At 43.3% G+C, this 24,547-nt stretch overlaps 3 protein-coding genes across 3 annotated transcripts in view; all 3 read right to left on the reverse strand.

The window, feature by feature from the left end:
• The window catches only part of DDX47 (DEAD-box helicase 47), a 28,105-nt gene extending 16,560 nt beyond the window's left edge, over window positions 1-11,545 (reverse strand). The window contains exon 1 of the mRNA XM_044455379.1: window positions 11,540-11,545. The gene's annotated coding sequence lies outside the window, so the exon portion shown is untranslated. The remainder of the gene's footprint in view (window positions 1-11,539) is intronic.
• Window positions 2,692-8,541, reverse strand: APOLD1 (apolipoprotein L domain containing 1). The gene is made up of 2 exons (XM_044455380.1): window positions 8,498-8,541; window positions 2,692-5,805 (listed from the first exon to the last, which is right to left on the reverse strand). The coding sequence occupies exons 1-2, from the start codon at window positions 8,507-8,509 to the stop codon at window positions 5,089-5,091; spliced, it is 729 nt and encodes a 242-aa protein (XP_044311315.1). The 5' UTR covers window positions 8,510-8,541; the 3' UTR covers window positions 2,692-5,088.
• A 118-nt stretch (window positions 11,546-11,663) lies between the features above and the next one.
• LOC123036225 (pentraxin fusion protein-like) lies at window positions 11,664-19,799 on the reverse strand. The gene is made up of 6 exons (XM_044455303.1): window positions 19,614-19,799; window positions 19,110-19,160; window positions 18,216-18,501; window positions 16,802-16,956; window positions 13,937-13,984; window positions 11,664-12,473 (listed from the first exon to the last, which is right to left on the reverse strand). The coding sequence occupies exons 1-6, from the start codon at window positions 19,672-19,674 to the stop codon at window positions 11,869-11,871; spliced, it is 1,206 nt and encodes a 401-aa protein (XP_044311238.1). The 5' UTR covers window positions 19,675-19,799; the 3' UTR covers window positions 11,664-11,868.
• Between the last annotated feature and the right edge of the window lie 4,748 nt (window positions 19,800-24,547).

Consider the following 24,547-nt stretch of genomic DNA (forward strand, 5'->3'; position numbering starts at 1 on the left):
ACCATGGTAGCCTTCTGAGGTCTCTCAAGTGGGCTTGGTAGGCACTGCTTTACAAGGGCTCTGGTCCTTTTTGGAGGGGAAATTTCAGAAGGTGGTGCTGGGGGATTTCTGTTTGACACCATGACCACTAGCCCGTGCTATACCTCAGGGTGTTATCTTATCCCCCAGGATATATAACACGTGTATCAAACCAGTGAAAGAAACTGCCAGAGTTTTGGAGTTCAGCTCCATCAATATTCTGATGACACTCAGCTCCAGTACAAATCAAATCAATTAATCAGTAATATGCAACAAATTGTAATTTGCACACACTATAGGCTGCAATAAAATTATACTTTTCAATCTTGGTTTAATTGGGCAAAGCAGCAAACTATGGTGTCATGGAAAGTAGAAGCTTCTAAGAGCAGAAGACAGGAAGGCACCTGCAAGCCTGAGAATCCATACCTTTTATTCCTATATTGACAAATTTTGTCACTTTGTCACTGAGCCAATTCACACAATAGCATTGTTGTGCTAAATCTGTTGTGTAGAACACAGAAATCCAATTTTAGTAATCAGATTGTTTTATTTGTATTTTTAGCAGTGCTTTTTGATTTCAGTTATCTTTTGTAAGTAGTTTTGGGAGGACTTTAGCCTGAAATGCAACATACATGTGTGATGGAAATATCAGTGCGAAATAAATTAAATTATTTGCCTGTTCTATGAATAAGAAGGGCTGGTAAGGTTTGCGTGCACTTATTTATTTATTTATTTCAGGGGACTGGGCTGATGTTATGATAATTATCTGGACTGCCTGTGTTTGTTCCTGCATCCTTATGGGTAAAGCTTGCTCACCTTTACAATTGAACATATATTGTTATTAAGGCAGCTTCATATGCTGCTGCATCGTTTTCCTATTTACCCTGCCATGCCACTCCTATTGTTTGGAGAAGGTGCTCCAAGAAGTAAACAGTATCAAGGCTGATGCAGTTAGTTCATACTTACTTATTTAGAATTTCTTACAATGTGCTTACTTGTGGACTTGTGGTTCTTCACTGAGAGGTAGCTTGCAGGAGCTTTATACAATGTCATTACCCTCTGAGTCTTCTCTGTATTTTGCAGCCATTCTCACTGGGTTTTTTTAGTCAGAGGAAAGTGAGGTATTATTTGCTAATCTCATGATAAATTGCTATTCATTTTGCAATTATACTTTCACAATTGAGCGGTATCATAGCTGCTTTGTGGTTGTGTAGTGGAATATATAGAGAGGCAGAGAAAGAAAGTCTCTGAGAAAACAGCCATGTGTAAATAAGTGCCCTTAATCCCACAAAGAAAACAAAAGCAGAAGCCTTAGCAAAGTGGTGGGTCAAAAGCCTCAAGTAAAGAAGCCCTGTATTTCCAGATCATATTGCACTGGAGACAGCAATCTATTCTTTGGCTTTTCAAATGCCTTAGATATCCAGGAGAGCATTATGGCTCCTTTCCTCACCCCACCCCACCACCCAAAGAGAAGGAAGCCGGGAAACTGTGTCAGATTTGCCATGCTGTTTATAGGAAGTTCATCCCATATTCAAACTCCTTAGGATCAAATATATTTAAATCTTGCTACCACTCTGCACTTGAGATTCAGAAGTTTCTCTCCTCATTTAGCAGTAAAGAAATAAAATAATCAAGTAATCATTAGAAATCAACAATATTGTTTTCACTGAGGTGGTGAGCCTGTACCTGGGCTGTACTACATAAGACTATAAATGAGAACTATAGATGTTTAAATGCTCCTCCAGAAGAAAAGAAAAAAATAAAATAAAATCTGCAGATGGAAACAAACAAAAAGTAAGGCTAGAGAAGAACTTCTTTTCCTGAGATCTGTGTTTTTGTGCAAGGAATCTAATGGGTAAGCTGGCATGGAAAAACATTCTGCTATATATTCCCTAGAGCTGGACTGCAAAGTCATAAAACCCACATGCAAATTGACCATCTCAATGAGAACAAAGTGTACATATATTGTTCAAATCTTTTCATGTTGGTGCCATTATGCATTACCCCAAGGGTGAGGAACCTCAGGTCCCAGGTCCAATTTCACGTCCCTCCAAGCCTTTTGGGGGTCCCCTGCACCCACCCCACCTCCTTTCCCCAATCTTTTGTGGTGATTTCCTGGCTTTTGTGCAATTCCTTCCCCAACCTGCTTGTTTAAAATACTTCTCCTAAGGCAGTCAGAGCTTTAAGCTACAATATGCAGCTTATTTGTTTCTGTTTTTGCTTTTGATTCTCTTCATCTGCATTCAGCCCCACCCAGCACTGGCTGTGGCCTGAATGATTAAGACTACAGCATTCTCTTCAGCAAACGTTGAGTGGCTTTGTGCATATCTCTGATATGCCCACTGTGCATTTTTCTTTCTTTGTTCATCATTGCATTTTTTTCTTAGTGTTACTATCTCCCAATATACCTAACAGGTGCACATCTTTGACAGTTCATTCTGGTAGTATTGAAAAAGATTATGTCCCTGAAAAATAGCTGCAGGGATGCTTCCCAGTGGTATGATATGATTAGGAATAATATATTATTCCCATACAAGTATGCCTGTAAATGCATGTGAAATCATACCTGAGAAAAGCCATACATACTTTGTTGTGATGGGTGTGCAGATCTGTCCTAAACTGCTGTGCTTTGCAACATCATGAGATTTGAATTTACCATAAAAACAATTAGGCAAGGAAGCAAAGGTTTGTGGTTTATTTGAGCAATTCCAAACATGCAAAACTTTGGAAGCCACTTTTTATGCAGTCATCAACCATCAACTCATCAACCTCTCTCCTTTAATCCTAGTATGCATATCCCCTGGTGCAAGAAACAATTCTTTGATACTTGGAATCATAGAATAGAAGAGTTGGATGGGACCAGAAGGCCATCAGGTCCAACCCCCTGCTAGCACAAACACTGTTACACCATTGCATTCTGATGACTGTCCAGATGCTTTGTGAATGTCTCTAATGAGGGAGAGCCCACAACTTCCCCAGGTAATAGGTTGCATTGTCATATTGCTCTGACAGTGAGGAAATACTTCCTGGTATCTATTCTAAACGTGGTTTCTTTTAACTTAATTCAGTTTTCCATGTCCTACACTCTGGGATGGATGAGAAGAGATCTTGTCCTGCCTCTTTGTGATAGCATTTTAGGTACTTGTAAAGTGCTATCATATCACCCTTCGGTCTTCTCCTCTTGAGGCTGATCATGCCTAGTTCTCCCAATCATTCCCGATACAGCTTTGCCTTCAGTCCCTGAATCATCTTTATTGCCCTCCTCTGTACCCTTTCTAGCTTTTCTGCATCTTTTTAAAAACATAGATGCCTGGAACTGAGGTGAGGTCTGGCTTTCACTGCAATACTTCATTATTTAGCCAGTGCAAAGACATTGCCCTCCCCCTTGAAGGGGAGCTTATCCCATTGCAGCACAGTGCTTCGCAGACACAGTTTTCATGCCATGAATCACTTCCCTATCTTCATATCCATAAAAACACTTGGTTTGGATAATACATATCATTAGCCCTGTTTTAGCAATCCATAAACCACAGCACATTCCCGCAAATACACACACACTTCTCTCCAGGGGCCAGTAATGTCTTGGGTACTGACCTAATTACATCTGTCATGCCTCAGCTTCTTGCTGCATGTCAAGTAGTATTTTTACTCCTCCCAAGTAAGACCTTTGCAGTGCAGCAGTGACTGCTTTGTAGAGAAGAATCTCCCAGGCTGAGGTGCTCTTTTAAGACATTAGCTTAATTCTTGTTCTTGGTTTGTCCACCCAACCCCCAAGCCCGGCCCAAGATGTTCTGCTTCCTGAGATAAAACACAAAATGGCTCCCACTCCAGCCAAGCCGCTTGATGGCTGAATTTGTGCCAGCACTAAAAAGGCAGCCTGCATATGGCACTGCACCTCAGGGGAGCAACCTAGCTTAGCAGATATTTGCCCTCCGGATCCTGCTGCTGCCCTCCACACCTCAGCACCTGAGGCAAACACACACTTTGCCTCCTTGTAGAGCTGTCCTGCCTGTTCTGCCTTCTTTGGTATGTATTTCGAGAGAAAAAGGTGACCAGAAGAATAATAACAAACAAGTTGACAATGGTGTCCTGCCTCAGATATAATGTGCTCTGAGTCTATTGAACAAGTTCTTCTCTCTCCAGTGGATAGGATTATTATTTCTTTAAATATAAGCTTTGCAAATAATTAAAAGTACCCTGTACAAAATAAATAAAAAATAAACAATGTTCCTAAGCTTCAGGTTTGGAAAGAGCACATATCAAAGAGAGGGGAAGTTGCATGAAGTCAAGGGACAACATAAGCAAAACCAATTAATCTCTTGCCACAGCTGTTTGGCAGATTCCCATCTGCTACTAAGAACATCACTGGAAAAGATTCAGGGACATTCAGGCCACTTAGCCTTTCGTCCCTGATTATCTGCCTTGTTAAACTTTGTGAACTACAGGTTCTGGAATCTCCAGCCATTTCCTTCCTCTTGGCTGCATTTCCATCATGACCACTGTGTTACTAAAGTCCAACACTGTGAGCATCAAAGAAAAGCTGAGCTTTAGAAAGGGTCCCATTGACTCATCCTGATCACTTTGAATCATTAAATGAAAGGGCATGTATTACTGAAGTCTTCCCCAGCCTGGGGCACATGCCGACTGGGCATCGTGGGAGTTGTAGTCCAGCATATTTGGAAGAGACCAGATTGGGGAAGGCTGTGTTATGGAAGCATCTCTTGCATCCAGGTCAGTGTTCAGAAGCTTGGGAGGTATTTCCCCCACTACCGCTCACAAAAAACAAGCTGTTACATGCCAAGTGGCTGCCTTAGGCAGACACCACACCTTGGGAGCTTGGACCAGTGCTAGAGCAGCTATAGCTACAGATATACAGTGTACCTCAGCAGCAAAGCAGTACAGTCCAAGCCCCAGAAGTGTCAGCTGCAAAGATTGAGGGATGCCCAGAGAAAAGTACACTGCCCTAGCAGTCAGATCAGACAACCACAGCAGCATTGTGCATTCACTTCTTTTAGCCCCAGTCTTTCTTCTCCAAGGAAGCCAGGGGCTGGATGGCTTGTTAGGAGCTACTCAAAAGTGATGCTGATCCCAGGGTGCTGATCTTCTAGTCTTCAAGGGGCATCCTTTCCTGCTCCCTAGAAGTTCACAGATCTCATCCATTGGTCTTGCACAGGCTTCTAGCTTCTCAGCCAGTTTCTGCACTTTGGCTTTAAGCACAGCCTGGCCTACTTTAGTTCCCTCTTCTGTATACTCTGGGACCAGGAAGCCATGAGAGCCACAGAAGACCATGAAGCAGATGGAATTATACAATGCGAATGAAGCAGTCTTCTCAGCCGGCAACAAAGTGGGGTCCATTGGCCCCTGACTGTGGTGTAAGAACTCCAGGCTGTTCAGGATTTCCCTCATCTGACTGTGACAGGCCACCGCAATCTCCCTGACCCTTCTCAGCTCCCTGGAATTAAAGGACACCAGAGAGAGGTCCGAAGTCACAGTAACAGCCCCTCCTGCAGCTGCTACTCCCAACCCCACACCAGAAGCCAAAAGCGATGCCCCTAAAGTAGCAGGGCTCAAGGACAGCCCCACAATGGCTGTGATGGCTCCTGCTGCACTTAAGGAGCTCCCGGTGAGATAGGCAATCAGGGAGCGCCGGTGCAGCTTGTTGATTCGCCGTGAGATCTCATGGAGCTTCTTGATCTGGTCACGGAGCCTGCTTCTCTGGTCCAGGAGTACATCTCGGAAGCGATGTGTCGGATCATAACAGTGGAGAGAAATATTGTTTTCCATACTCTTGATGGGAGGCAGAACAAAAGAAGGGAAAGCATTTAGAAAGACAATCACACACTCTGACCACCAGACCTATAGATGTATCAGAACACTTACTCTATAATATGCACTAATATAAGTAGATATAAATAGGCTAAGCACCAATGATTTCTTTTAGCAGATCCCATAAAACTTTGCCTCTGACTTTTCTCTGCTGATCTTAGTTAAATGTGAGGGAATAAACCAGTGGATCATGAGCACCTCCCTGTTTTTTTATGCACCCAAGCTCTTTAATGGGGCTTTGCTGCAAGAGACTGCCATGGCAAGCCCTCTGGGATGGTTCCAAAAGACTTTATATCCTCCTTATGGAAAACTGCATGGGTAACTCTTTTATGGCTTTATTCCATAGCCATGGGGCAACAGCACTCCTCAATAAAACCCCAAAAAGAGAAACATATATCCATAATCAACAGTAATTTTGCTCTTTTTAAAGATCTTGGTTTGGACATGCAAGCCTCTCTTAATGTTTTCCAGACTTCCACAGCCCAGTGCCTTCCAGATGTTTTCAATTCCAGCCAGCCCATCTAACAAGGCCAATAGTCAGGAATCCTGGGAATTGTCACCCAAAATGTCTGGAGGGCACCAGGTTGGGGAAGGTTTGTTTCTGCAGGACTTGGAAATGTAGTTCATCTCATCAGTATCTTAGTGTGCAGGTTACATATATTTATTTCTTTTGTCATGTGAGGAAGCCCATTATCACTCCTTTCTCCTGCCCCACCCCCAAATCCTGAGATCCTAAAACCACCCAGCAATGTCACAGTGAAGGAAAGAGCCCAGGACTTCTTGGATTGGGTCCAATATTCAGTGTGCACCTGTAGTAACACAGTGGGTGGAGGATTTAATAGAACTTTCCATTTTTGCTTGTATGGCCTTTAGGCATAACTTGCAAATGGATAAATATATGGCTATTTGAGGTGCCTTTGTCAAAGTATATGCATAATTATTTTTACGAATGATAGGATGACCAGCTATATGCTTACATATAGGGATACATAATGTGCATGTAACCAGTGCTATTACTCTTTTTCTTTTTTATTGTTCAACATTTTAATTTCTTTTTGCTTTTTTATAAACTATTATGGAGTCCCCTTTTATTGTAACTAGGAAAGGTGGAAGTTCTGTATCTTAAAAATATTGGCTATGAAGCCTGAAGACAGCTGGCAAAATCCACAAGCAAAATCAGGGCTCAGATTTGAAGCCATCATTTATCTGAGGTGTGGGACACAGTCCACTGGAAAGTTGATTTCAGTGGGGCTTACATAAGTGAACTCTCTGGTGCATTGTGTCATATGCTCTTTAGTGTGATGTAAGGTGAAGGGGAGGGACATTTTGAAATGTTCGATATCAGACTGAAAAGCATAGAGTTTCTTTCCAGTTCTAATCATTCCTCCCCCATACTGGTTGGGGCAGGCTGGGAGTTGTCTAACCTTATGTAGGTTTGCACCCCTGTACAATTTTATGACAAATATTCATGGACTGACTAGGACTGCAATCCTATTCACCCAGTGGGGCTTCCTTCTGTGACCATATGCCTAGGATCACAGTGTAAAGATTTCCTGCAATAGTAGATAATGGACTTCCAAAAATTATAAAGCCAAGTTTCAACATTCCCCAATGAACTAATTTGTATCTTTTAGACATATCCCCTGAGTTTAACCATTTTTATTTTTAACATATCATGGCCTGACTCACACAACATCAAGGTGAATTAATATTGTTGACCCACATGTGTTCTGGTCACCCAGAACCCCTGGCCTGTCGTAGAGTCATGAGCCGGTTCAAGCCACCTTTGCTGATTTGGACAATGCCCCAGGAGAGAGAAAGAATAATGCTCAGATAAATTCACATGCACACACTGCACAGTGTGACCAAAAGAAGTCTCCCTGCAAGCAAGATGCTTAAAGCTTGTTAGCAAGGCCATATAATCAAATATGCAAAATCCTCATTTGTGAAATTTGACTTATTTGATCATTTTTAAATTTCAATTACTTGAATTCCACAGATTAACCTTTTTCCTCTTTTAACCCGAACATTTTGTCACTCTTTGACATGAAGACCATGGAGTCATTTTCTCTGTCTTTACCTAGTTTGTATTATAAAGCAGTTATATTGCTTTATAATACATTGCTTTATATTTGCTAATATTGCTTTATAATATATATAAATTTGAGACCTGCTGTTGAAACTCTGATTCTGTGGTCACTACTGTTAATATTATTAAATATTAAATCCCAAGAAATAAAAGGTTTCAGAAAACTTTCCTTAGAAAAAGCCTTTTATCTTCTGCCTTTCTGGTTCAGTCCAGTCTTACACAACCTAGTGTCCAGAATGTGTTGGACTGCCTTCTCATCATCCCCAGCCACCTGATGCCACTGGCCATGCTGGCTGGGAATGAAGAAAGGTACAATCTGATAGGCTGGGAAAGGCTAGTTTAGTATATTGTCTGTCTTTGGAGTTAGAGCATTTCAGTGGTGAACATAAAACTAAATTAAAATAAGGCAATATGACTAAACTGACTCTACTTCTAAATCAGTGCACAGTGGGATAAATATTTGGATCCCTCTTTTTAGATAAACTCTGTTATTTTTTTTTAAAGGACAGAGCAATTTCATCTTAAAGTTTTCAAAGATAAAAAAGCAATAATAATCCCACCTACCGTGGTTTTCATTTCAGAGCAATGTTCCCAAGAATGACTCTCAGGCTGTTTCTGGACAGGCCCAATTTATACTTAGCACAGCCCTATTGCCCCACTGGGATTGCTTTGCATCATACCAGGAATTTGTCGTTTCCTGATGCACACACAGCGTCTTCAGAAGGATGTGACACAGTGGAAACTGGCCATGGGGATGGTGCAGCTTTTATCATATTCAGGAAACAATCTTTGCAATTGAACATTGTGTGTTCACTTTTCCCAAACACACACACACACACACACACACAGAGTTCCTGATGCTGAGCAAATGTGGTAATCTCCCAGAGGGAATACCCTACCCTTCCTCTTCTTGAAATAAGTGGTGACATTATGCCTTATTTCTGAAAGGGGTCAGTGCCTGCCACCAGGTGACTGAATACCCACAGTCTTATACAAATGTAGGGAAAATAATGTATGATCTCAACAACGGTCCAATTGATCTGGGGTTTCTATTCTTTTGAAAATGCAATGACTAAAAAGATTTTGTTCTCTGCTTGCCTGGAACACAAAAAGGGCCAGAGAGCCACCCAACTTTCAGAAAAGCAAGTAAGTACCTGCTGTAGTCACTATCCCAATGATTTTACAGAACGATCAGAATGGACACGGATAAAGCCACATACTAGGTTTTATCTAAATCATGGTGTCAGTGTACTCATTGAAATCACTAGGATTCAAGCTAGTTATGGAGAGTTTCAGAGTGTCTGCTCAAAGATTGACAAAGTCTGGTTGCAAACTCAGATCTTTCGCTCTGGTTGTTGCCTCCATGTGAGCCTATCTGCACTGGCCTGCCACACTGAGAAGACACACCAGTGCTGGCACATATTTTACAATGGCACCATGACAAAAGGTGTTCCAATGTGTGAGGTTTCTTTCAATGGGTAGTACACTGTGCGGAGATCATCACCCTGCAGGAAAGAAGCTGATTGAAGGTCATCTAGTGCAACTTTATGCACATAGTTGAGATTATCGGTTCATTCAGTCTATCATCTCATTACAGGCCAAGACAGGCTGCCCTGTGCAGCAAGCAGGAAGAAAATGGGATGCAAAGGGTGCTTACAAAGCAACACTCCAAATGCAACAGACCTGAGCTGTATGCAAAAGAAGGGCACCTGCCTATGGAGCATACACCGCTGCCAATTGGTCAATCTAGCTCAGTAGTGGTTGGGTTCTGCTGATATGCCATACCCAAGGGTTGAGTTTGGGTAGTCTTTGAACCATGGATTGTTATTGAAATGTGGATTATTGTGTTGTCTGATCCCACAGTTCACAACCCAGCAACAAACCATGGGTTCTCTTCATGGATTGTTTGTGGTTAACATGGGAAAGAAAGGTAGAAAATAAGGAAGGCCTCAGCAACGATAGGCGGCCTATAAATATATGGGAAGGAAGGAAGGAAGGAAGGAAGGAAGGAAGATTGAATTTCCGTATGCTACTTTATATATGCTCTAAAGTCTGTTTGAGTGTGTGGCTTCAAAGGATCCTGACTCCTAAGAACACCTCCTTTGTAAAAAGCAGCATATGGACAGGGAGAGGAAGACATATGATTTTAGGGAGAGGAAACCCCTTCAGGCAAAAAGATTCACGGGCTAGGCTGGCAGCAGAAGGTGAAGCACCTGTGAGCAAAAGTCAGCTAACCCGAGGGGATCTTCAGCCTGCTAATTATTTCCATTAGTCCAAGACTGCTAACAGCACCACTGTGTTCTGGCTTTCCCACAGTGCACCTCATTCTGCAGACACCTGCCCAGCTAATTGCTACTGGGCCGTTGCACTTGCACCTTGAGCCATTCTTGAGCCAGCTCCCTGACTAAGCAGGAGGCATCCTCAACTGGAACACCAGGATCAGGGCTGATGAGGCTGGACAGAGAACTGGCAAGATTAGCAGGGCCAGAGGCCAAGCCAAAGGCAAGAACAAGCAAGGGTTATATACCAACAAGGTGTGGCAGGGCCACAGACAGAGTCCAGAACAGGTGAGAATCAAAACACAAGCGAAGACATGGCAGGACTAGGGGCAGATGCCAAATCGGAACTAGAGAGCAGCCACCCCTCTTGTTGTGGCCAAGCTGAGCACTGCTGGGAAACCTTTGGTAGAGCCTCCTGTGGTTCTGAGGTGGTCTGTAGGATTACACGGATCCTCCTCTTGCTGGCACCTACAATTCTGCTGCCAGACCTACACTTTTTCTGCCTTTTCCCTCAGGCCACCTTCCTCACTCTGCAGGTGCTGACAGTGTCCCTTAATGCATCTTACAAGACAAAACAAAAATCATACAGCACACAATGCAACCCTAACATAGAGCCCACTGAAAAGAATAAAACTACAGATTTCTTAAGGCATATTTATTTTATATTGTTAATTTTATATTTTTATTTTTGTATTTTATTGTGTTGTAAGCTGCCCCGAGGCTTCGGCAAGGGGCGGCATAGAAATGTTTTAATAAATAAATAAATAAATAAAATTGTCTGTCAGGTACACAGAAATTTTACCCACACTGCATGGGTAACACTCCCAGGGTTGTTATCAGGTTGTGCTGACCTGCCTATTGTAAGCAACCAGCCACGGTGGGTTATCAAGTCATCCAAACCCAGACTACTTCTGGAAGGGGTGGCTTGCTTTTTCCAAATGCACCACCCTGAGACACCATGGGTAGTTTGAGGGGTTGTAGTTATGGTGGGATTATTATATTCTCTGAACTCAGTGGTCAAAGGAAAGTGGCAATAAGGGGGAGGGAACTCGTATGGATCAGAACATGTTTTCCTGCCTAAACATGCACAGGATTGCACCTTTCATCACCTAGCAAGAACCTAGTAAGGAACAAGGATATCTTTTTTGCATTTGTTCATGCAACACTCTCTCTCCACAATTACATGCACACGATCTGAGTGTATATGTGGTTGGTGTAGAAGATGATGAAGGTCTCTAAAGCATGCTGCCTCACAAGCAAATTCCAGACATCCAGGCAGAAGGCACAAGTTTGTGTTAGAATTTTATGAATCTCAGCTTTCTTTTACCAAACAAAAAGTTTCTAGTCCCTTAATATAATTATAGAAACACAGTACTTTTAAAGATTACAATCTTCCACCAGACGAATAAACAGAAAATTAAAAAATAGTTTTATGATTATTCATAGGACTCTTTTATTTATTTTTTTAAATTGATGATTAGAGGATTTTCAATATAAAAGTATTCATATTGCTGTTAATGGTTCTGCAATATGAGTAATTACAGATGAAGTGCAAGGCATCTTAGACTGTAGGCTAATAGTTTGCTTGCTTGTTTTGCATCACAGCAAGATAATAAGCACTCCCGTGCACACTGATGGCCATAACCTCATGGGTTATTAGTCCTTAGATAATACCATCACATTCCCTGTAATTTTGTATGATAAAATTTTCCAGTCGAAGATGTTTCCTCTGGGAAACTGACGGGCCTGGAACACTTCCTGTATATCATGAGATTTCAGCACATAATCCCACATGTGCAGATCTGTTATTTCTCCCAGAAAACGTTGCTCCTGCTGTTCAGATATTCTTTTTGCACCTTGATCCTGTCCAAGCATCGTGGTGCCCCCCGATTGAAGAATATGGCCCATGCAATGGACCTTCCAGATACTCCTTTTCCCATCCATCCAAAAGGCTGTGAGGCCAAGCTCAGATGCCCACGTCACACAGATGTGACTCCCCAACGTGCTGAGATCAGGGAGAGCAAACATCACACTCCGACCCCCCATGTGGAAACCAAAACAGCCCTTTGCTTCACGCACGATCCTCAGATGATCACTCTGAGAGTAGTAGGAGAAGAGAATGACTTTACGTTCACCCAAATCCTCTGCTGCAACCCTCATGCACAGTGTGAATTCCATCAGATTCAAAGCTTGCATTGGGGATATGACAACAAAGCTGTTCTTCGATTCATTCAGAAAACTCAGGACTCTTCCCTGCAAACCTAAAAGAGACCTCATCATCAGGAGCTTTCCAAGAAACCCACTGCTGAGCGCAGTAAAAACATAGGTGTTCCCCATTTTGAATGTGGAGTTGCATCTTGGGCCTTCTGCAATCTTCCTCTAGCTGGTGTCCTCCAGATGTTTTGGACTACAACCCCCATCATATTGAACCAGCATGGCCAATTGTTAGGAAAAGTGGAAAATATAGTCCAAAACATCTGGAGGGCGCCAAGCTAGGGAAGACTGCCCTGCTGTAGCTCAACCTGTAACAAAACCTAAACATATCTAAATGGAACAAATGCATATAGCTCCTTGTTTACCTCTGTCTCCAGTTCCCCTTCTTCCCTTTCCCATATTGTTTCCCCTATGTCCAAGTTTAGATTGTAAGCCCTTCAGGACAGGGGCCTATAAAAAGAATCACATACACTAATGATACTGCATTAATTATCATATTGTATGAACTCTACCAGAAACATGGAGATGAAGTTACTAAGGATCAACAGGTGGTATCCTGAACTTTCCTAGTGTCCAAAAGCCAGGATGGCTTTTTGAAGGCGTGCCAAAGCCTTGTGGCCTTCAGCATCTTAAGAAGAGCACCAGAGATAATTGCCTTGGAGCTGCATTCCCCAATCATTCTGTAGAAAAGAACTGTTTTTGCTGAAAGAAGGAAACTGTTTGCCCTACTGAAGCAGCTTCTCTCCCACCTCCCAGGAAGTGGGAATTAGAGCCTATATGTACTGATAACTTCTGAAACAGCAAGAGAGAAAAACTTTATAAAATCCATGGCAAGAGAGATTGTCTTTTGTTCTTGACTTGAGGAGAGGAATGGATGCATCCCTTGCCAAGGGAACTCTGGAGGCCCAGAGAGGATTCCCTGGCCCATTCAGGGAACCAGTATGGCCACAGAGAAAGGTGTGTGGGTTTACTTTTGCTAGTTAATATTCTGCATCCAAATTTCTTCCCTGTATACAATAAACTGTATATCACCTTTGACACAGCCAATTTCATTTTGTTCGGAAGTATCCTCAAACCTGAGGCGAGGTGCCTTGCTAGGAGCAGGCCCCTGGGGCTAAAACACCATGGCCACCATGTCTCCATGCCAGGCTTTTGCTGCAAGCAGTGCTTCCTACCAGCAGGGCACCAATCAAGCTGGATTGGCTCAGAGATACAACGGGCACTACCCCACCCAGGGCTCCTATAGTGAGCCACTCACACATACCGGGCAGCAAGTCTGGGACTTTGCCATGTGAAAGGGGCTGGGTAAAACTGAAAGAAAATACCTGACATGCATTATATACCCTAATGTAGCCATTACCCCCAGAACCTGTGTTGAGAAATGATGCCTTAGAATAGGCAAGCCCATTTGGGAATGGGGAAGAAATAAAAGCAGCAGCAACCCTCCAAAACATCAAGGAGGAGATTTAAAATAAACAAAAAACAATATGCAGCACAACGGAACACATACCTACATCAGTTTCACTGTCCCTCACAGGATTCTGCCCTCTGTCATGAACTGCAAAAAATGAAATGTCTGAGTTTCTCATACTGATGAAAGAAAGATTTATATATCAATGAATCTGCGTTGTAAGACAGTGGGAAGGGGGAGAGTGCAGTTCCTTAGAAAGTATGACTGTGGAGGCAGAAGAAACCCTGCTCTCCCACCAGCCATGAAATGGATGACATGATGATCTGAGAAGAAGCCAAACTACTCTGTTCTGCATCTCTCCAATCTACATTGAATTGCTGCTGAAATAAATAAAGGGAAGGGAAGGGAAGGGAAGGGATTCGGCTTAATGTTCCTTTTGTGCAATCACAGGAGATGGTTGAAAACATTCTGCTCTTTTTATCCTCTAATGCCAATGTTCTTTCCAGAAGCACCAGTCTCCAAAAACTCAGTCATGTAGCAATGGTCAAGACTTGATCGGAATGTTCAGTTCATTTGGAGATGGCATATGTCACAGTGGGCAGTATGATTTACCAACAGGCTGCTAACTTTGAAGAACCTGGGCAGAAAATTATTGTTGGGTTCTGAACTCTGGGCTGTCTGCCTTAGCAACCCACAGTTAAACCTTAGTACAATATTTGCATGTAACTACAATCCATGATTCAGTAACCCACAGAATACATTCCTTACTTAGTCCTTACCCTGGGTTGTCACTGCATGAAAAACCAGCCATAGTCATTCAAAATTTTAGAAGTATGCTGATATCTCATTTTCCTCAGTAACTGAAAACAGTTGAACTAATATATTCTGTGGGAGGAGTGTCATTATCACTAACAAACAGCTAAGGTAGTTTAAACACTATATTCAGATTAAGTCAAAGGTTTGCTTGGAAAGCATTTCTACTGGCATATTTGTAAATATTTTTCAGACTTGACAGCTCAATAGTATTCATTCACACACACACAAACACCCCTCCCTATCTTTCATTGTTTAGGAATACAGAACTACTTCCTTCCCCAAAGAAGTTCTGTTCTGTTTCAGAACAGCTGAAACGGAGAGTCGCACATTCTTGTATGGGGTGGGGCTGAACTGAAGGCAAAATGGGCAGGGACAAAAACAAAACAAAAACCTATCGGCATATTTGAACTTAAAGCTCCTATTGTGCCAGGCATTTCAACCCTTTAGAATGCACAAAACCAGGGCTTTTTTTGTCATAGAACGCACTGAAATGGCCTTCCGGCACCTTTTTTGACGGATTCTTCCAAGTGATTGTGAATCGTCCTGTTGGGCGTAGCAGATCGGCGGCAGAAATCATTAACATAGTGCCTGCGGGCTGCTTGTGTGTCGGCGCTGATTGTGAGGGCGCTGCTCGGCTTGGGATCGGTCGTGCGCTGACTCAGCCTGCGGCGACCATTGTGTAAAAGTGTGACCCCAAGACGTGAGTTCCGGCACCTTTTTTTTTTTTTACAAAAAAAGCACTGCACAAAACTCAGGAAACATTTGAACTATCAGTGATGAGGGGAAGGGGCACTGAAAATGATTACCATACTACTTCTGAAATGTCTGAAGAAAGGACTTTGTGTTGTCCAAACATAGGTAAAATTGTGCCATAAATATGACGTCGTATGTCCCAAAAGTCAAATGTGTGAATCCTCTGTTTAGAAAAATATTTATTTGATGTAGCCATTCATCAAATCAAAGGGCACATGTGTCCTGGGGAGAGTCGTTTTGTTTCATGGTTTAAAGGTCAAACAGTAGTAAGGATAAGCCCTCTTAAGTGCTGGTGCTGGAGAATTATTTCAGAGCACTCGAAGAGCCTATCAAGAGAGAACCACAAGATGGCAGCATTAAATGGCAAATGAGGGAACGAACACGATGGAGCAAGCTTTAGGAAGACTCTGAAGTACTTACATGCATATTCCTCTGGAACCAAGATCAGTCCCAGGGATGAAGAAAATTCCTCCTGAATCGCTCTTGTCAAATGGTCCCGGATCTTCTACAGTCTTCATTTGTTTATAACACTTAGTGCCTGAGACACTGGCTTTCAATGGGTAAGTCCAGATCCACAAGTTGTGCCCAGCAGCATGTCACTAAGCACACACAAGTGTCATGCCAATTCAAACCCCCAGCCCCTACCCCAGCATTGAAAATGATACCGCTTCGGCTTGCTGAAAAATTATTGACTCTGTACGGGCTTGGTCTCCTTTTCCACCAACAGAAATAGAGCAAAAGACTAAATGGTTTGTGCTGATCAAAACTGAGTGTGTTGGAGAAAGATGCTTCATTTACCTAGAATACTAACTGCATCTAACTGCATTCATCAACACACTAACTACAGGCAGTGTATGCCAGACAAATGGAAGCAACCAGCATGCCAGCTAAACCCATTCATAGATTCAGCTCTATTTTTGTTACATTAGGCCAGCCTTTTCCAACCCAGCACCCTTCAGATGTTCTGGACTATGATGCCCAACATTCCTCATCATTAGCCCTGCTGACTGGAGCTGATGGGAGCTGAAGTACAAAACATCCTGAGGGCACCAAGTTGGGGAAGGCTGCATTAGACATAGTACCAGTATGTACAGTATGAAAGTAAGCACCTTTCACCTGTGCACAGCACCCTATTTATATCCCACACTGCCTGTTCCTTGGAGAGCTCAGCCAAACAGCAGGATCACCCAGGTTCACCTAAGAGATTCATTCATTCATTCATTCAACTCATATCCTGTTATAATTAGTTCAAAGACTCTCTAAGCAGATTACAACAATTGTGATAACAGAAGGCCTTTAGATAGTCAATGAGTTGGTCCATCAGCTAAAGACAAACACAACCCCTCGCTGCACACACAAATACCACATTATTTGGGGTGTAGAACCTCTACTCACCTATGTGAAGCCATGGGTGTGCGAGTACTTGCACTTCACAGAGAGAGAGGAACTCGTTTCTCCCAGGGATTGTAATGGTCACATACTGCCCTTGCATCCCTGCACAGTTGAAGGACACGGTCTCCCCAGGCCCCATGCTGGTGATTGTAGCACACCTGCCAAGGAACTTGATTGTTACTCAGCTGCATATTAGCAGAACACAGCAGGTGTAGCAAGACCCACACTGGTGTGTCTGAAGCCCACTTATGCTGCAAGGGCCCGACCATTTCATAAGGGAATAGAGCACACACCAACTCTTAGCCACAGACCTCAGCACAGATGGTTCCAAAGCACTGTGTACATGGGACCCAATGCAGTGCTGAAGAGAGTGTTGGAGTGAGACTCGAGAGATCCAGGTTCTAAGTCCCCACTTAGCCATGAAGCTCAGCGGGTGAGTTTGGACCAGCCACTGCCTCTCAGCCTAACCAAACTCCCAGGGCTGCAGTGAGCATGAAATGGAGAAGTGGAGAACTTTCTAAGGTGCCACGGAATCCTTGCAGGAAAAAAGCAGAATCTCAATGTAACAATAAATAAATAAATAAATAAATAAATAAATAAATAAATAACAAAAATATACTAAAAGTGGTTACCATTTTCGAAGTGCTGGTCCTTCTGTAGGCAAAATGGTACCACCCCTTGAAAGAGGGAGGTATTAGTATACTCAGGGGAATCCAGAACTTTGCAGAAGTAAAGAAAATGTTTAGAGGAGGGAATTACTAATGGTTAAAAAAACAAACAAACCTGCACCACACACACATACCAGCACAATGAGGTTTGCTGAGCTTTGGATGAAATTTCAGGAGGTTCCGCACTTACCCAGACTGAGGTGTCTTAGAAATGCCAATTGATGTTAATGTTTATCCCATTTATACCCTGCTTTTCAGCTTTTGGAGAGCGGGGCAGGGGAGCATAAAATTCAAATCTTTATGGAAGTACAATACCATGAAGAACGATTATCTGCCCAGGATGGGCCTTCTCTTGGGCCCCAGCAGCCACTGATACTGTTCAGGTTCTAGGCTTCTCATTCCAAACAGAAGGGACAAAAGGAGATGCAGAGGAAATAAGAGGCTGGCTGATCGTATGCTTATTTTCCCCAGATTGCTCATTGGGCTTTCTGACTGGGGATGATGAGCACTGTCGTCCAAAACACCTAGAGAGTATCAGACTGGCAAGGGTTCTTACTATGGTCACAAATTCTGGGTTTCCGGCAGACCTGTGTGAAAGCAGATGTCACTGAAAATCATAAGGAATTTCTGTAGGATGACTCTAAGGTCTGGGATCAGGTCCCACTCAGTTGCAGAGGACTTAATTCCATGCATGGTAGGTTCAGGTTGCATATGGCCATTATTAGTCTTCCATCACAGCAGACACATACCTGGGATTCATCGTGCCTCCCTTAAGTGGCAAATCTCCGATCAAAATCTCAGCTCCTTTGATCCGTGATTCACAACAGTCTCCTCTGTTGGTGATCACCACAGCAGATACCTGAAATGCTGAAACTAAGTCCACCATCCACCAGGGCTCAAACTCCTTCTTCGTCAGAGTGCAGTCTCCTTTCACATAACTACTTGCCAGGGACCCATCGATGGCTTTCCTTGCTGCCCCCTTTTCTTCGTACGTGCTCGATTGGGATGATATTTTCCCCACTGCTCTGTTTGGATCTAGAGGGGATGTGGAGAAGAAGGCATTTTTATTGCGCAAAAAAAGGAGCACACACACACAGACCAACAAAGGCATCAAAGTGCCACATCAGTCAACAGTCTGCCTAGCTTACCAATTAGTCCTGGCAGCAGCTAAAAATAGATTCCATGGAAGCCAACAATGCAGGGCAAAACAGTAATATTCATGCCTTCTGACTTACCTTCAACATTTGGTATTTAAAAGGTTTATTGTCTCTGAATGTATAAGCAGCACAGCTAGTTAGTAGCACATTTAATCCTTGAAAAAGATCTGTTTATATTAGTGTGACCTTCTGGATATTTGAACTACAATTCCCAGTATTCCTGAACAGGAACTATACATTTGGAGAGAACCAGGTTAGGAAAGGTTGTGCCTATGAAGTCTGGGGCTAATGGGAATTGTAAGCCAAAATATCTCGAGGAGCCCAAATGAAGAGCTCCTGAACATGGGACATTGCTACTCAGGAGGAAAGTTGAAGGCAGGCATGAAAGATGGAAAGTTCTTATGTATTTACATGTCAACTCAGTTAAATGGGATAAAAAGGAATTTCAGTTTAAATGTATCACACATGCAAGGATTTGAAATTCACCTCCAACTGGGATTATTGAAGCCTCTGCAATGGCAATATTGCCAGTACTACCTGGAAAAAAAAAAAACAACATGCCTGTTAGTTGAAAGGAACATGCCAGAAGACAGATGAAATCATGCACAGCATCAACATCATCTGATCAGCCTGTTTTGTCACATTTAGTACAAGTCCATGTACCATGAAAGAGCTATGAAGAAAAATCAATTCTAGGGAAGTGTAACATTTCTGAAAATCAATAGCCGTACTTGCAAAGCCAAAGTACCTGGGCCCATTTTAGACCTATCACTATGCAAACAAATCACTTCCAATCCAAAATATGAATCTTAACTAGGTTTTGGGTTGCTCTCTGTTCCAGTCCCGTACTACCCGAATGGCCCATGAGGTTCAAATGTTACTCTTTGCTGCCCAGTCGTGTGTATTTCTCATAAAAGTGACCTCTAACAGGCAATTTAGGAGTAAAGCCTAATTTGTCCCACAACATGATCATGAGACTGTACTACTTACATTTATATATGATGAGCCAATGCAGGGTGATGAGAGCCAGAATTGCAATGTTGTGTACCATGTTCCTTTTTTCACCTGCCCTTTCAGATTCTCTACAGGATTTTCAGCATCTTTGCCACAGTCTCCAAAAGGATTTTTCCTTCTTATTCCTCCATGCAGAGAAACTCCTGGCTCAGGCAGCTCCTGGAAACTTTGAAAACCCACACATTTGCTCAAGCCCTGTCTTATATATGCTGCCCTAGAGCCGGGAAGGCTTTGAGCAGTGGGGCAGTTCTTGGGCACAGCATTGATCTGGCAAGATAAAGGGCTAATGAGTCTGCAATGTAACTGACTTAATGATGAGCCAGAGCATGGTAATAGTTTATTTGTGGGTTTAAGTGCAATAGATACCACTTTATACATCAGAATAAAATGGGGGGCAGGATTCACTTGTACACTTAAAGATGCTATGCGGATTGTTTATTTCCTAAAATGTTCTGATACAATATAATTCTGTCAGGAAAGGGGAAGCCTGTAAATATCAATCACAATTAATTTTTTGGTAGCCCTGTCCATTCCAAAGCATCTTGAAAAGCTCACCGTTTCTACCCCTGTGCAGAAATCAGTAAACGTTTGTCCAAGGTCTGCGTAACTCAGCCTATCTGCCCAAGCTACTTAAGCTGAAATCTTAAGATCTGGGGCCAGCCAGAACAGACAGTTGCCTAGGGTGGCACAATCTAGTCGCCATCCATTATGTCAGTTCCCCGCATGAACAGAATGCACTCTAGAAGTCTCAGCAACATAGCAGGGTGTTCTAGACTTCATCAGCAAGTTGCATGGATACACTCCCTGCTCCACTCTGGCTAAGGTGAAAAAATGGCCCTACTTCAGTTTCAATCAATTTTGTTTCCTCTTGCAGGCCTATCGATGGATCAAGCTGGTTCAGGGAAGGCTTTACTCAGCATGGGCAAAAGTAGCAAGGAATAGACTATACTATGGAGCTCTAGAAACTAATGTCTAATCTCTAGCTCAGGACTGTGTCTCTGGAAGCTAGTGGTTCTTCCTGCAAATCCCTCATTTATAATTCTATAAGGGATAGGACAACTAGAATGCCAAAAGATCATTGCATCAGAGAATACATAAGGGGATGCTGGGCAGGAAAGGGGAATGGATCAGGGTACATTTTTCAGAAGTGTCCCACCTTGCACCAGAGAGGAGCTAATGATCACTCTCAATTCCCTAAGTTTAATTGTCTGAATGAAGCGCTTGCCAAAGCCCAGACCTGGTTCAGCCTCGGTCTTCCCCTGCCCCCGCCCATCACCACCACACACAAGGGGAAGGCTGGCCAACAAATTCTGCAGTGTGTTGCATTTTAGTTTCCACCCGGCCAACTTGGAAGCAGTAGCAACACTTCTACCTATTGCCTTATGTGATGATACAGGCATCATTGTGGTGCTTTCTCAAACCATGTTGAGCACAGTCTGATCAGAGGTAGTTGCGCATTGCTTCTGGCATGGCTTAGACCCACATTAAGACCAGATTTCCACATAGAGAAAATATGCCACAGTAGCTGATCTCCCCTACCCACATGTGCCAGTCACAAGCTGCATAATTGGCATGATTATCCTTGCCAGACAAGGAAGGGGGCTGGCTGAGGTGGTTTACAAATCACTCAGCAACCCTAGAACAAGCCATGAGTGTCAGAATGGCTTGTAAGCCCCTTTGGCACCCAGCCATACTGGGTTCAAACGGCATGACAACCCATGCCCAGCAAGAGTCATTATTCCAATTCAGTCGCTTGCAACAAGCCCGTGCAGGAAGGGAAAATAGGCCATTGTGGTTGACTTTCTCTCCATGATTGTGCAGGCCTGGTCTTAATGAGCACCCCTGTGAGTGTGAGGAAAGTCCCCAAGGGCTGTCTCAGTTCACAGTCCACGCACACCCGCACTTGAGTGCTCTTAGAGACTCCTGGGGGATTCCTTGGGAAAGACCCACAGAAACCGCTTCCAGCCTGAAGGCCACTTCTTCATTGCAGGGCTGAATGCCAGCGCCGAATTAGGGAAAACCCACTTCACAGGCTTAACGCTCATTCACACTCGTACTCCCCTTCTCCTTCTCAGTTTCTTTTCAGCTACCCCATAGACATGAACCAAACTGGCATCTTTTGTTAAAGAACATGCTGACTCTCTGCTTGTGGCATGCAATGCTCATCAGGATTAAGAATGAAGTGTGCGGTTCAAGTGTGGCTTAACCACAGATCTTACACTTGAGATATATGAAAGGACGGAGGGGTTGCTTCAGCTGGGCTGGTCTTTAGACATTCACACATAGTGGGATTGCTGCCCAGCTGCCTTCTTAAACACCAGTATGGAGCACAGCTGTTGTCTTTGTTCAATGATCAAAGGATGCAAAGCCACTCTTAATGTATTAGGTATTAACTGTCTAAGGAAACTTGGGTTATATCATGTGAGTACTAGATGTGAGTCACAGACTCTTTATTTTTATGGGCCATTAGGAAAAGTTAACTACCTAGGAAGCTGGAACTGAATTTCCCACAGCAGGAGGTGACACATTCTCCATCCCTATACTTCTAAACCCAGATGACACCGGGCAGTGTACATGCACACATGCATGCAGCTGGGGTAACATATACCTCCCGTGCCTGAGTGGCGAGAGACACAATGGTTAGTGTCTGACAGGGACTGGGAAGATCCAGGTTCAAATCCCTTCTTGGTCGTCAAGCTTATTGGGCAACCTTGAATGAGTAACTCTAGCTCAGCTTAAACCTACTTCATAGGGTAATTGTGAAGATAAAATGGGAAGAGAACCCTGCATGACACTTTGAGCTTCTTGCGAAAAAGGGGGAACTAAATGTTTATTACGCCTATTATTTTTGCAGCAAGTGTCAAATCATTCAATTTTTTCATTACATAGCTTTATGTACACTAGCCTTCCTTTCAATAAAGCTAAGGGCACTTGGGATGACTGAATGTGTTCAACGTTTACGACCTTGTCAGCTCTGAAAACATGGCCATTTCCTGTCTACACGCAAGGCACTGTGCCGTAGGTTGTCCACCCATGTTCCTGGCAGCTTCAAGCTAGCAAGCAGGGGTTAACAGCCTGGACAAAGTGATGGTCACACCATTTTTCTGCAAGGCTACTTTGAGCTTCCCTGACACACATATTATTATTATTATTATCATCATCATTTATCGATTTATATCCTGCCTTTTTCCTACAAAGGGCTCAAGGCAGCTTACATCATTCTCCTCCTCCATCTTATCCCCACAACAGCAACCCTGTGAGGTAGGTTGGGCTGAGAGTCTGTGACTGGCCCAACGTCACCCAGTTGGCTCCATGGCTGAGCAGGGACTCGAACCCAGATCGTCTGAGTCCCAGTCCCATGCTCTTAACCACTACGCCACACTGGCGTAACACATATTCCTCTCATATACACTCTATTCAGCTATTCATACAGGTTAAGTGTTCTAATACGAGTATTCTAATACAGGGAACTGTATCAAAAGCTTTGACGGTGAAACATTGTTCATGAAAAATAGGATGCCATGCATTGAAGTAGTAATGCAGCAAACAATGAGTTACACAATTTCTTTCTAATGCCAGACAAAGTCCTGGGATATGTTAATGACTGCCTCAGCAAAGGCGGGCATGTCCTGAGCGGAGCCGGGGGTCAGACTAGATGGCCTAGGAGACCCCTTCTGACTCACTCTGTTTCTATGTATCTGATTAGGGGAGGACTCCACAATCATGTATTCTGGTGGGCTAAGTCTCCTTACATGAATCCCCCCTCCCCCAGCTGCACCTGCAAAGTTGGCCTGCTCCCAGCAACCCACAGCAACAGGTGTCACCAATTTAGTGCTTGGGAATAAAAGCAGTTATTAAATAAAAATAAAATAAAATCCAGTGGGAGGCTTGCCACAAATGGGGAGACCGCAACATCAACACCTGCCCTATCAGGATGTGAGCCCACTGGCACCTGTCCAAGCATGCCAGGTATGGGCACCTGGCTTGTTCCTTATCACAGGAACATATCTTCATATTTATCTCAAACATCATGCACCGTGCACACAGGTGCAGGAAGTTTGTGGCTTCCTCAGGCCTCCCAATTTCTTTTTTCAGCATGACAGTGTAATGAAAGTTATGTGCAAGGAGGCAACAGGAGGCCTCCTCCAGCCATCTGTCATATGTAGCAGTACACCCATTTCTGGACAGAACACTGAGGTCGTGAAAGAAAGCAAGGAACAAGAGACTGTGCAGAGCATTTTGAAAGCACCCTGTAAGAGAACCAAGTTACCACTTTTTTTCTTGTGAGAAGGGCCATCATAAAAGGTATATACTTATTCAGGGTGAGAGTAATATCTGTTTTTCTGCCCATTCATAAAGGTTCTTTCCAGGGATGTAATCAAAATCTCTCAGATCGATCTCTCTACACACACACACACACACACGGCGTGGGGAGAGAAGAGAACGAACTCATTCTCCAAAGAGCCTTAGCGAACCAAGAAAACAGCTCCATCCATGCACAAACGGGTGATCATCATCAAATTAAGAGAGCAGGATTATAGATTTGAAGAACCCCCTCCCCCCCCCAAAAAGAACAAACAAAAAAAAACACCCGGGAAAAAGGAGAATCCGGTTCAATGATTTAGGCTTAAAGGATGAAAAAAAAAAAAAGGCACTTCCTGGAAAGGACACGGCATGCTGATTTAACGGAAAGAACATGAAAATTTTAGCAGGGAGACGCCATACACTGGTAGCTATAAAGAGTGCAAATTTACTGCGCGAGTGCCTGACGGCAAGCCCCTGTACGAAGACCTTCCCAAACAACTGTTTCAGAAGCCCCAGGCGTAAACAAGTGATTTCCAGCTCTCTTCGGTGACCGCGTCGTTGGCTCTGAAAAGAGCCTTTGGGTTTCGTGATCGATGTTCTGAGCA

Source organism: Varanus komodoensis, unplaced genomic scaffold (assembly GCF_004798865.1).
Source record: "Varanus komodoensis strain SLA01 unplaced genomic scaffold, ASM479886v1 scaffold8, whole genome shotgun sequence".
Taxonomy (NCBI): Eukaryota; Metazoa; Chordata; class Lepidosauria; order Squamata; family Varanidae; genus Varanus; species Varanus komodoensis.